This window comes from Malus sylvestris, chromosome 5, assembly GCF_916048215.2.
Source record: "Malus sylvestris chromosome 5, drMalSylv7.2, whole genome shotgun sequence".
Taxonomy (NCBI): Eukaryota; Viridiplantae; Streptophyta; class Magnoliopsida; order Rosales; family Rosaceae; genus Malus; species Malus sylvestris.
This window is the reverse complement of record NC_062264.1, coordinates 6,875,332-6,889,328: the sequence shown is the minus strand read 5'-3', so window position 1 is coordinate 6,889,328 and position 13,997 is coordinate 6,875,332. Positions and strand designations below refer to the sequence as shown.

The window sequence follows — 13,997 nt, the reverse complement described above, 5'->3', positions numbered from 1 at the left end:
ATACCACTTGGCCTTTGGGTAGGTAAGCAAGTAGTCTTCATGAGCTGCACCAAGTCAGAAAAGGCCCTTTCTGCCTTCTGGGCTTTGACTGGGCTTCAGCTGTCTTCCCTTTCGGGCCTCCTTTTGGGCCAGCTCTTTTCTTGAGCCCAAAGTTCAAGTTTTGATCCTAACAGGGTCTCTTCTTGCCAAGGCACTTTTAGACTTCAGAGTAAATAAACGAGTGGTCTCTTCTTTAGCTTAAAACTCCAAATTCATCGGTCGACCTAGTAAATTACGATTTTACCGCAAAAGTGGTTGTTGTCACATAAACAAGTGGTCTCTTACGAGTGATTTCTGAGTAGGGTCTTCTTGTTATGGGTACCATTATTAGTAAATCACGGAGTAATTTTAGTATGTGAAATACGCACACATATATATTGGGCAACTTTGCTACAACAATATTTTGAAAAGTCAGCATTTTGAAAATTTTAAAATTTGTTTTATTTAAAATTTTCTTTTTTCTTTTAACATAACTTGAAAATAATTGTTTATCCATTCCAATCAACCAATCCTTCATATGAAACGAGACTTTAGGGACAATTTAGCAATTAACTACGAGTTTTTAATCCAAGAAACTACAGTCTAAACTAAAATCTCCAAACTCGATAATATTATCGACACATTTATTGGAAACGTAATAGATTCATAGAAAACAATCTAGCATTTACAAAGTCATTCGACTCATATATTTTAATTATGAGCACCAAACAATAAAACAGACTATATTGGCTGAATAATATTATAATTTATTTTATTTAAGTCCCACAGTGATGAATGTTCGTTTGGTGATAGAATGTTCTATCTTTTTATTCGATTAATATTTTCCAGGGCATACAGAGAATGATGTAACTGTCCATTGAGATCGTTTACAAGTGTCAAATGTCGAGTTATATTGTCCTGTATTCTAATTTCTAAGAGATACATGTTCACTTGTATATTGCTCTAACGACAATGGAGTTTAATCATATATTTACTTGGTAGCTATAGGTTTGATGGAAGTCTTGGTTGTTACATATATATTTTGTGCTAGGATAGCACCAAACCAAATGGAACCAACTCAAGCTAACCCACAGGAAATTTTCAAATGAAAATGCAAGAACAAAATATAAAAGACACCAAGATTTTAACGAGGTTCCTCAACAGTCAGTGTAACTGGAGTACGTCCTCGGAGCAGTAGGAGCTCACCCAATAATCCACTATCAACCAAATGGGAGTTTACAAAGTGTTGGCAATCTCACAACCCAAAAGCCCAATACACCAAATAGCTCTCACACACCAAAGAAACAAATAGAGAAAGAAATATAATGAATAATTTCTTCTCTATACATATAGCTCAAAGCTATTACAACAACAACTACTTTGGTTGATGATTACTAATCAAATGAAGCAGCAACTTCTTCTTCTGTTTGGGCTCTCTGCAACTCTCCCTCCTCTCTACAGAAAATAAGCTCTCTATGTCTAGCTTCAAAGGCAACAACTCAAAGTCTAGAACCAAAACCCACGGGTGTTAAAGGTAAAAGAAAAAGAAAAATCTTTTCACCCAAAACAAGGAAGAGACACAATGATGTTGTCCATCTTTTCTCTTTTCAACAAACATCATCATGTTGTCTTTTTTTTCTTTTGTTTTGTTTAATAGCCGAAAGGTTTTTTGGACACTTGTGGCCATTAATTCAACAATCTCCACCTTGGTCAAGTTCCGAAAAACGCCATGATAAGCCAACCAACACAATTAGCACACAACATCACTCCCGAACACTAGCAAGAGAACAACTCATGCCGAGCCAAATGCTCCAAAACTTCTACTGCTCAACGCCTTCTTTATATAGGCATAATGTGAGCCAAGTTCAAACAGTGAACAAACTTGGCTACACCAACAACCTTAGTCAACATATCAGCGGGGTTGTCTTTAGTTGGAATCTTCTGGAGAATGATTTCCCCTTCACCAACAATTTCACGAACAAAGTGATAACGCACATCTATGTGCTTGGTCCTCACATGATGAACCTGATACTTAGCCAAATAAATGGCACTCTGACTATCACAATGTACCTCCACCTGCTTCTGATCAACCCCCAAATCTCTAATCAGCCCATGTATCCAAATGGCCTCCTTTATAGCTTCAGCAACTGCCATATATTCAGCCTCTGTAGTAGACAAGGAAACAGACGACTGCAAAATGGACCTCCAACAAACTGGTCCTTCAGCCATAGTAAACACATAGCCTGTAGTAGATTTCCTTCCATCCAGATCACCTGCATAATCTGAATCAACATAACCAACTACAAAATGACCAATACCAAAGTCATCCCTCTCAAAGCATAAACCAACATCTCGAGTACCATGGAGATATCTTAATATCCACTTAGCTGCTTGCCAATGCTCTTTACCTGGATTATGCATATATCGACTCACCATGCCAACTGCATGAGCAATATCCGGTCTAGAGCATACCATTGCATACATCAAACTACCAACCAAATTTGCATATGGTATATTTTTCATTTGCAACTTCTCTTTATCATTTTTAGGACATTGTAGAGAACTCAATTTAAAATGAGGAGCCAAATGGGTACTAACCGGTTTGGTTGAATCATGAACTCCAAACTTCCGAATCAACTTCTCAAGGTATTGTCTTTGATTCAAACTGACCAAACCCTTCTCTCTATCTCTAGTGATCTCCATGCCAAGGATCTTCTTCGCTTCACCAAGATCCTTCATCTCAAACTCATTCTTCATTTGCTTCTTCAATTTTTCAATCTCTTCAACATTTTTTGAGGCAATCAACATATCATCAACATATATCAACAAATAAATGAAAGACCCATCTTGCAATTTCTTGAAGTACACACAATGATCATATTGACTTCTAGAATAATTTTGGCCTCTCATAAATTTATCAAACCTCAAATACCATTGCCTTGGAGATTGCTTCAAGCCATATAGTGATTTCTTCAATTTGCAAAACAAGTTCTCCTTCCCTTTCACTATATACCCATCCGGTTGACACATATAAATCTCTTCATTCAAATCACCATGTAGGAAAGTCGTCTTCACATCAAGTTGCACAAGCTCAAGATCATATTGTGCAACAAGAGCTAACATAATACGAATTGAGGAGTGCTTCACAACCGGAGAAAATATTTCATTGTAGTCAATGCCCTCCTTTTGTGCATACCCTTTAGCAACTAATCTTGCTTTAAATCTCACATTGCTTTTCTCATCAGCATCTTCCTTCTTGGCATACACCCATTTGCAACCGATAGCTTTCTTGCCCTTAGGCAATTTAGCTAACTCCCAAGTCTTGTTCTTCAAGAGAGAATTCATCTCATCACCCATGGCATTGCACCACCTCTTCTTCTCCTCACTCTCAATGGCTTCCTCATAATTGGATGGAATCTCTTCAGTGATAATAGGAAGAGCAAAAGCAACATAATCATTATACTGAGCTGGCTTGGTAATTTGTCTATTTCCTCTGTTATTGGCAATAGACTCTTGAGATGAAACTTGCTCTTCAACTTGAATAGAATCTTCAAGTTCAACTTCTTCAACATCCTCATGGTCTCCAACTTCTTCACTTGTAGTGGCTTCGACATCAGCGGAAATAGGATTTGAAGTACCAGAGGCAACTTTCTCAAGCTCCACCTGTTGGGCATTTTTCACATTCTTCTCAGAGCCTTTGTACATACTTTCTTCATCAAATGTCACATCTCTGCTGATTACAAGTTTTTTCATCTCTGGGCACCACAACCTGTAACCTTTGACACCACTACTAAAACCAAGAAAGATAGCCTTTTTGGCTCTAGGATCAAGTTTATTTTTAGTCACATGAAAATAAGCAGGTGAACCAAAAATACGGATATAGTCATAATCAGAAGAAGGTTTTCCAGTCCATACCTCCATTGGTGTCTTACCCTGAACAGCAGCTGAGGGTAATCGGTTGATGATGTGACATGCATAATTAACTGCCTCTGCCCAAAATGACTTGCTTAAACCCGACTGAGACAACATACATCTAACCTTCTCAAGCAAGGTTCGATTCAATCTTTCTGCAACTCCATTTTGTTGTGGAGTTCCCCGAACACTGAAATGTCTCACAATTCCTTCCTCTTTGCAAACTTTAAAGAAAGGATAGGATGTGTATTCACCACCATTATCCGATCTCAAAATTTTAATCTTTTTCCCAGTCTGGTTTTCAACCATTTTCTTCCAACCCAAGAAAATGCTCAACACCTCACTCTTGTGCTTCATAGTGTAGACCCAAGACCTTCTTGAATAATCATCAACAAAGGTCACGAACCAATGTCTACCACTCAAAGAGGGAGTCTTTGTAGGACCCCAAACATCCGAATGCACATAATCAAGAATGCCCTTCGTCTGATGTACGGCAGTACCAAACTTCACTCTAGTTTGCTTCCCCAAGACACAATGCTCGCAGAAATCAAGCTTACAAGTCGTGGCACCTTTTAGAAGACCTTGTTTCACAAGCCCTTGTAGAGCTTTCTCACCGGCATGGCCTAATCTCATATGCCACAATCTAGTAGTATCTGAATCAGATGTGCCTATATTTTCAGAGACTACAGATGCTTCACCTGTCACAGTGCTTCCCTGCAATAAATACAAATGGTCACATCTAGGAGCTTTCATCACAACAAGTGCACCATAAGTAACTTTCAATGTCTGTCCATCTGAATGAAACCTGAAACCCTTGGATTCCAAAGTACCCAAAGAAATAAGATTTTTCTTCAAATTCGGTACATACCGAACACCTGTCAACTCTTTAACCATACCATCATGCAACTTCAAACGAACTGTACCAATCCCTTTTGTTGTGCAAGGATTGTCATCTCCCATGAACACAACGCCACCATCAAACTCTTTCAAGCTTGAAAACCAATCCTTGTGAGGAGTCATATGATGAGTACAACCCGTATCCAACACCCACTTAGTAGCACAATCAAATGATGAGGAAGTGGTTAAAGCAAAATCAAAAACATCTGTTTCAACCTCAACAACATTGGCTTCAGAACTTTCTTTTCCTTTGGTCTTCAACTTAGGACAATCTTTCTTCCAATGACCCTTATTATGACAAAAGGCACATTCATCCCTTTCCAAAGGTTTTCTACCTTTAGAGTTTCCCCTAGGTCGAGACTGTGATTTTTTCTGCTAGAAGATGACCTCCTCTCCGATGATCTACCTCTAACAAATAAAGCTTCAGAGGTACTATCATGATTTTTATCTCTATGCCTCATTTCATAATTCATCAAGGCATTTGACACATCTTCAAATTTCACAGTTTCTTTACCATTCATAATAGTTGTAACAAAATGCTCATAAGAGTCCGGCAAGGAATTCAACAATATTAAGGCCTTATCTTCATCCTTAATGTCCTCATCTAAATTTAACAAGTCGGCAATCAACTTATTAAAAACATCAAGGTGTCTAATCATGTTTGTACCTTCTTTGTATTGGAAGCGGTAGAGCTTTTTCTTCAAGTGTAGCCGGTTCTCTGCACTCTTCGTCATATACTTGTCTTCCAATTTTTGCCACAACACACTTGCTAATGTCTCCCGCATCACAAAATACTTCTGAGTTTTTGCAAGGCACAACCGAATTGAAGAGCAAGCCCACAAATTTAATTTCTCCCATTCCGGCTTCGACATAGCTTCCGGCTTCTCTCCCAAAGCAGCAAGTAGATCTTGTTGAGCCAACACATCTTTGACCTCACATTACCACATCCCGAAGTTGTTTGTGCCATCAAACTTTTCCACTTCGAACTTTGCATTTTGCACCGTAGTTCTTGCAAACCCGGAGCTGCTTCCAAAAGGATTTTCATCTTGCCCGTCTGACATCTTTGGCAACTAGACAGTACCCAAGAGCAACTAGTGCTCTGATACCAATTGTTGTGCTAGGATAGCACCAAACCAAATGGAACCAACTCAAGCTAACCCACAGGAAATTTTCAAATGAAAATGCAAGAACAAAATATAAAAGACACCAAGATTTTAACGAGATTCCTCAACAGTCAGTGTAACTGGAGTACGTCCTCGGAGCAGTAGGAGCTCACCCAATAATCCACTATCAACCAAATGGGAGTTTACAAAGTGTTGGCAATCTCACAACCCAAAAGCCCAATACACCCAATAGCTCTCACACACCAAAGAAACAAATAGAGAAATAAATATAATGAATAATTTCTTCTCTATACATATAGCTCAAAGCTATTACAACAACAACTACTTTGGTTGATGATTACTAATCAAATGAAGCAGCAGCTTCTTCTTCTGTTTGGGCTCTCTGCAACTCTCCCTCCTCTCTACAGAAAATAAGCTCTCTATGTCTAGCTTCAAAGGCAACAACTCAAAGTCTAGAACCAAAACCCACAGGTGTTAAAGGTAAAAGAAAAAGAAAAATATTTTCACCCAAAACAAGGAAGAGACACAATGATGTTGTCCATCTTTTCTCTTTTCAACAAACATCATCATGTTGTCTTTTTTTTCTTTTGTTTTGTTTAATAGCCGAAAGGTTTTTTGGACACTTGTGGCCATTAATTCAACAATATATAGACTAAAAGTTGTTCTTTTGGTGCAGATTGCCTGTCGATCTCACTGAGAAAATTTGAGAGAGCCACCAACTTGTCCCATAATTTCCTCAAGGTTGTGGAAATCGTGGGGCACGATCATCGCTCAACTGGTGTTAAACTGAAGAAAATTGTTATTAAGCGTTGTTATCCCTTCACCTTCTCTAGAATGCAGGAGAAGTCTATATATATTGGAGCTGATAGAACAATTAGGAGAGCAGCTTAAAGAAGTACCTTAAAAAGAAAATGCAAACGCATACGTCGAAGAATCTTCACATCATAATCTAATTAAAAGCAATTAATAATTTCTTTTTTTGACCAATTTGTATCCAGATAGTGGTATTGCAAGGATGGTGATCGATACAACAACAAAAACAGTAGCCCCAATCGCAAAAAGAATTTTCCCAGCACATGACAATGACATTTCTTTCTTCTGCGTTTGGGGTGGAGTGCTTTTTGTTGTTCTGTTAGTCACACCCTCGTTCCCACTTGTGTTGACCATGACCCAAGAACGGAAATCCGGAATTTCTCCAGAGAGCTCATTATTAGAAAGTAACAACTGTGTCAAGGCTCCCATTCTAGTCAAAAAACCAGGTATCTCACCTGAGAATTTGTTATTTGAGAGATCTAGAATTTCTAATCCACTGAGCCTTGAAAGAGTTTCCGGAATAGGTCCTTGAAAAAGATTGCTGCTGAGATTCAAAGCAATCTGTAAATTCATCGGCATTCTTGGAATCTCACCACTTAATTGATTTTCTCCAAGTTGGAGTTCCATCAGAGAATTCATGGAGGCAATACCGACGGGAATGGAACCGCTGAGCTTGTTGCCTTGTAAGTTCATGTTAATAAGACTCTGCATTTTTGAAACTGAAGGTGGTATTGAGCTGTTGAGAAAATTCCAGCTGATATTCAGAACGGACAACTTGGGTAGTTGTGTAATTTGGATTGGAATTCCACCACTCAAATTGTTCGATTGAAGTCTCAAGACCTCAAGACTGCTAAGCTTACCCAACTCTGCTAGTAAAGCCCCGGACAGGTGATTGTGAGCCAAATTCAGCAGCGCCAAATTCCGGCAATCACCCAATTCAGGAGAAATCGATCCAGTCAAGTTATTGTTTTCCATCTCCAAGTAGGTCAACTTTTGATGTGTTGCATTTGCTGTAGAAGGTATCTTCCCATCAAGCAAATTGCTTCCCAGTCTCAACCTGACCAAGCTCGGAGATAGAACTGGCGGTATCTGTCCCTCAATTCTATTATTAGACAAATCCAGAGTATGCAGATTCAACGATGACAAAAGGTCCGATGGAATCGACCCACTCAATTTATTATAACTGAGATCCAAGTTTTTCAGATGCTTTGCAATGCCATCAGGAATTGAACCATTGAAATTGTTAGAATTTGCTGCAAATCTCCAGAGGCTGGTGATATTTGAAATGCTTTGTGGGATTCTGCCGGATAACTTATTGGCCGAAAGAATCAAAACCTCCAACTTGGCGAGCTCTCTGATTCCATCAGGAACACACCCGGAAAGCCGATTTCTGCTAAGATCAATCAGAGTGAAATTCTGGTATCCCACAAGTTCAACAGGGATAGGACCATCAAACATATTCATAGAAAGCTCAAGCTCCTCCAAAACCTTGGACTTTCCGAGATGGGTTGGAACAAACCCAGTAAAATGGTTGAAGCTAAGGTTCAAGCTTCTGAGCCCGACCAACCAGTCCAACTCGGAGTCAATGCTTCCATTCAAGTTATTCTCAGCAAAGTCCAAAGCCACCAACCCTGAAAACCCAACAAAATCAGGCAGACGACCCACCAAATTGTTCACACTAAAATTGAGCAGCTTTAACCCGCCTAGCTTTCCACAATCCGAGATAAACCCAGGTGGGATTGTGGTCAGACGGTTGTCGGACACATCTAGAATCTGCAGAGACTCAATTCGGTAAACGAGGGGCAGAAAGTCCGAGGAAGATAGAGAATGCCCTGACAGAGAAATCTGGATGATGGATGAATTGGATGAATTGGTCTGGGGATTGCACCGAACTCCCGTCCACAAACATGGGTTTGGTTCTTTGTTGACGTCCCATGGAACAACTCTAGTAGGAGTATTGAGGTTGTTGGAGAGATGGATCATGGTGGTTTTCTGGTTTGTGGAGAGTTGAGAAAAGACCATGGGAAGAGGATGGTAGCAGAACAAGGACAAGAAGAAATGGAAGTTGAAATACAGGACAAGGGAGGTGGTTTGGCGGCCATACCTGCTCATTTTTGGGCTACAAAGGTTATTATGCTACGATGTATGACATGTACTGAATCAAGAATTCAATGACCAAGAATTCTACAGCGGTCAGGGATCATAGTAGAGAACCCAGATCGAAGAAAAGATTTATTTCTAGGACTGATTTTCTTCCCCATGCATGCATGTCAGGGACTAATATTGTTAGAGGGGAGAAGACAGTACTAAAGAAAAGTATAGGGGATTTTATATAAAGAAAATAAATTGTTAGGTTTTTGCGGATGACACTATACTGTTAGACCGAGTCGTTAGTTGTGTGAAGTCCTGTATTTGGTTTCAAAGATTGTTTGTTTGAAGTCTTGTATTTGGTTTCAAAGACTTCTCTCTTCGGAGTTGGATAGGCTTAGGACTTTATGTAACTAGGGTTTTCAAACCCTAAATGTAATCTGTATGTTGGCTATAAATATACGCAACCTAAGTCTTTCTGGGTATGCAAAGTTGATGTGAAACAACCCTCTTGTCAAAGATACAAAATCTGCAGTTCTTAAGTTTGTTTATGGTACACAGAGCCTTTTGAGTCCAACGACAACGATCCAAATTTTTTTTTTCCAATTGTCCACTACCTTCTACTATGTTGTCAGAAGTTAACACCAATGCCACCAACTCCAGCAACAACCTTATCCCTACCCCACCACCTACAATCAATCCTTTTTGCTCCGCAATGACCACCATCGTTAATATTAAGCTGGACCGAACCAACTATCCTTTGTGGTTGGCACAGATTCTTCCTATTCTGAAGAGTCGAGATTTGATGGGATACGTGGATGGCTCCTGTGTTTGTCCTACAAAGCATCTCGCTGGAGACATAGCAGTTAATCCCGCATACACTAGCTGGGTGCAACAGGACCAAATGATCCTTAGTTGGATCAATGGTTCCCTCACCGCCTCTGTACTGTCCACCGTGGCAAGCAAACGCATTTCGCGTGCAACCTGGGAGGCTCTGGAGCAACGCTATGCGTCATCTTCACAAAACATAATCTTGTTCTTACGAAACGAGCTGCTACAAACCAAAAAAGGTGACCTCTCTGTTGCTGATTTCCTTGACAAAATGAATTCTATTTCTGATAACCTTGCCCTAGCTGGCAAGCCTGTTGATGATGATGAGTTAGTTCAGATTATTCTTAATAATCTGGGACCGGCTTTTGAAATGACTGTGAATGCTGCGCAAGCATGTGATACTCCTATCACGTACCCTACTTTGGAGGCTCTCCTTCTCACTACTGAGAGGAGAATGGTGGAACAGACTGTTCCTTTGGTTGAAACTGCTCCAGTGAATGCATATGTCGCTACAAGAGGACGTGGTGGAAGTTCTCGAGGCGCGGGCCGTGGTGGTGGTCCGTCCAATCGTGGTTCTTCTCTATCCCAGCGAGGGGGTGCTCCTTGCAACGGAAACAACAGTAACAACAATCAACGTGTGCAGTCTGCAGACAGGTTTGGATGTGAAAGTGGCCGCATAACGTGCCAGATTTGTAGAAGAGAAGGGCATCCAGCCCTTGACTGCTACCAACAGATGAATGCTGCATACGAGGGGCGTATCCCAGCCCAGCGTCTCAGTGCTATGGCATCATCTCCACTCCCACTTAATCGTCAACAAAATAGGTCTTGGTTACTTGACACTGGGGCGAATGCTCATGTGACTCCTGACCTTCATAATTTGGTGAATCCCAAGGAATATACTGGTAATGAAAATATTGGAGGTGTAGGTAATGATTCTGGACTATCTATTGCCCATTCTGGTTCGACTAAAATTAAGACTGATTCTTGCTCCTTTAACCTAAATGATATCTTACACTGTCCTTTCGCCTCAACTAGCCTAATTTCTGCCCATCGTTTTACCCTTGATAACCACTGTTATATACTTATTTTTCCATCTTTTTTTGTTATAAAGGACCTCAAGACCCAGAAGACGTTTTTCCAAGGGAGGTGTGAGAATGGGTTATACCCATTTCCAAATGGCGGTGGATTATCCAAACGTTTCTTGTCTGCATGTTTTGGAGTTCGAGTGTCTGCACAGAAGTGGCATGCTCGTCTTGGTCATTCTGCGTCTACAATAATAAAGTTTTTGATTTCCAATAAACAAGTGCCAAATAGTGGCACCTCTGATTTACGTTTTTGTCATTCATGTCCTTTAGGCAAGAGTACCAAATTGCCTTAAGTCTTCCGAGTCCGTTTCAAAGTTTCCGTTAGAACTTTTGCATTCCGATGTTTGGTGTTCCCCCATTGTTTCAATTGAAGGTTATCGTTATTACGTATTATTTGTTGATGATTTTTCAAAATATTCGTGGGTTTTTCCAATGAAAACTAAGTCGGAAGTGTTTCACATTTTCATGAAATTCAAAGCAAAAGTTGAAAACATGTTCAATCGTTCAATCAAAGTAATTCAATGTGATGAAGGTGGCAAGTATACAAGCCATATGTTTCATGATTTTCTTGCAAAGCATGGCATTTGTCAAAGGTTTTCATGTCCTAAACATCCTGAACAAAATGGTCTCGCCGAGCGCAAACACCGTCATATTGTAGAAACAGCCATAGTCATGTTGTCTCATGCTCACATTCCTTCCCACTATTGGGTTGATGCGTGTCAAACAGCCACCTACATCATAAATAGGCTTCCTACTCGAGTGCTTGGTACAATGTCTCCCTATGAAAAATTGTTTTGCAGAAAACCACAGTATGATTTCTTTAAAGTGTTTGGGTGTAGGTGTTTCCCTTGGCTACGCCCTTATACACAAAACAAGCTCAAACCCAAGTCCAAATCGTGTGTTTTCTTAGGATATTCCTTGGATCATCAAGGCTATAAATGTTTGGATTTATCCACGAGACGGGTCTATTTGTCTCGCCATGTCCTATTTGATGAGGACTCCTTTCCGTTTCAGGATTCCACACCTCCAAAGGAAAACGTCACCTCAGGTAACAATTCCACCCCAGACTTACTGTTTGTTTTTCCTAATCTTCCTCATTCCTCTTCTCTAAACCCTCACAGCCAGCCACCTGACGCCGTGTGTCAATCCCCTCTCCATGCTTCTACCCCAAACCCTACCTCACCATTACCTGCGTCCGTGTCCCAACCTAGTCCACCTGAATCTACATGCTTACCCATTGTTCCACCTAACCCTAGTGCGTCTATCTTACCCTTAGGCTTACCAACTGAGCAAGAATCTGTCCCAGCCTATGTTCAACCAGCGCAGTCTGTGCATGCGTCACCTCCAGTTCACTCTATGACCACTCGTTCTCAGGATGGCATCCGTAAACCTAATCCCAAGTATGCATTGCATGTGGTAACTAATGACCAATTTGTTGAGCCTACGTGTTTCAATCACGCAGTTAAAAAAGACGAATGGAGAGATGCTATGGTCAAAGAATTCAATGCTTTACAACGGTGTGGGACGTGGAATCTTGTTCCTTACAAACCCAACATGAACGTGCTTCCCAACAAGTGGGTTTACAAGATTAAACGACGCGCAGATGGTTCGATAGAACGTCACAAAGCCCGCTTAGTGGCGAATGGTTTTCATCAAAAAGAGGGCGTTGACTATGGTGAAACGTTTAGTCCTGTGGTAAAGCACAGTACGATTCGGTTAGTACTTAGTTTGGCAGTTTTGAATCATTGGCCAGTGCGTCAACTCAATGTCCAAAACGCATTTTTACATGGTTACCTAACAGAGGATGTGTACATGAAGCAGCCCATTGGTTTTGTCGATCAACAGTATCCTAATCATGTGTGTAAATTACAACGGAGCTTGTATGGTTTGAAGCAAGCACCGCGAGCATGGTTTTAACGTTTCTCGGATTTCTTGCTACATTTGGGTTTTCAGGAATCCAGCTGTGATTACTCACTGTTCGTTTTCAACCAACGTGGAGTGTATTTGATTTTATTAATCTATGTGGATGATATTTTGCTTACAGGAAATAACCCCCGCCAAATGAATCATTTAATTCAACAGCTCAGTACGATGTTTTCGATGAAAGATTTAGGGCCTCTACATTATTTTCTGGGTGTTGAAGTTTCCTACATGAAGAACTAGATGCATCTTAGTCAAACTAAGTATGCATTGGACCTCCTTCAACGAACCAAATTTGTTGATGTTAAACCTATTGCTACTCCAGTTCCTGCTGGTCAAAAACTGAGCCTCTGTAATGGGGACCCTCATCCTGATCCCCACACTTACCGCAACATTGTTGGTGCGCTACAATATCTAACCATCACCCGTCCTGATCTTTCTTATGCCGTGAACCAGGTTTGCCAGTTTATGAATGCTCCAACTAACATACATTGGACGGCTGTGAAACGCATTCTTCGTTACGTCAAATCTACACATGATCACGGCCTTCTCTATAAACCTGGAAATATGCATCTCCATGCCTTTTCCGATGCTGATTATGCTGGAGATCCTGACACGAGGCACTCCACAGGGGGTTTTGGTATATATCTGGGCTCCAACTTGGTTTCGTGGAGCTCCAAGAAACAGAAAACGGTTTCCAGATCAAGCACGGAAGCTGAATATAGGCAACTTGCCTACACTGCTGCTGAAATATCATGGCTCCGGTCTTTGTTTCGTGACTTACAACTCCCTCTTCTTCGTCCTCAAATCTGGTGTGATAATGTCTCCTCCATTGCATTGGCGTCGAATCCTGTTTTCCACTCTCGCACGAAACATTTGGAGGTTGATTATCATTATGTTCGGGAAAAAGTGGTTCGTGGTGAGCTTCTTGTTAATTTTATCTGCTCTCGCGATCAGGTGGCTGATATGTTCACGAAAGGGTTGTCTTCCTCACGGTTCAAACTACTGGTTTCCAAGCTTCCAGTTGTTCCTCGTCCTCTCAGCTTGCGGGGGGATGTTAGACCGAGTCGTTAGTTTGTGTGAAGTCCTGTATTTGGTTTCAAAGACTGTTTGTTTGAAGTCTTGTATTTGGTTTCAAAGACTTCTCTCTTCGGAGTTGGATAGGCTTAGGACTTTATGTAACTAGGGTTTTCAAACCCTAAATGTAATCTGTATGTTGGCTATAAATATACGCAACCCAAGTCTTTCTGGGTATGCAAAGTTGATGTGAAACAACCATCTTGTCAAAGATACAAAACCTGCAATTCTT

The 13,997-nt window shown here is 40.6% G+C and overlaps 1 protein-coding gene across 1 annotated transcript; it reads right to left on the bottom strand.

Annotated features, from left to right (window-relative positions):
- Nucleotides 1–6,887: 6,887 nt before the first annotated feature.
- LOC126623250 (LRR receptor-like serine/threonine-protein kinase GSO1) lies at nt 6,888–9,088 on the bottom strand. Its single transcript, XM_050292072.1, has one exon. It carries the CDS (start codon nt 8,874–8,876, stop codon nt 6,915–6,917), a length of 1,962 nt encoding a protein of 653 aa, XP_050148029.1. The 5' UTR covers nt 8,877–9,088; the 3' UTR covers nt 6,888–6,914.
- Between the last annotated feature and the right edge of the window lie 4,909 nt (nt 9,089–13,997).

Bases quoted from the DNA above. Each gene is read 5' to 3' on its own strand.
- LOC126623250 (XM_050292072.1), bottom strand. From the start codon at position 8,876: ATGAGCAGGTATGGCCGCCAAACCACCTCCCTTGTCCTGTATTTCAAC.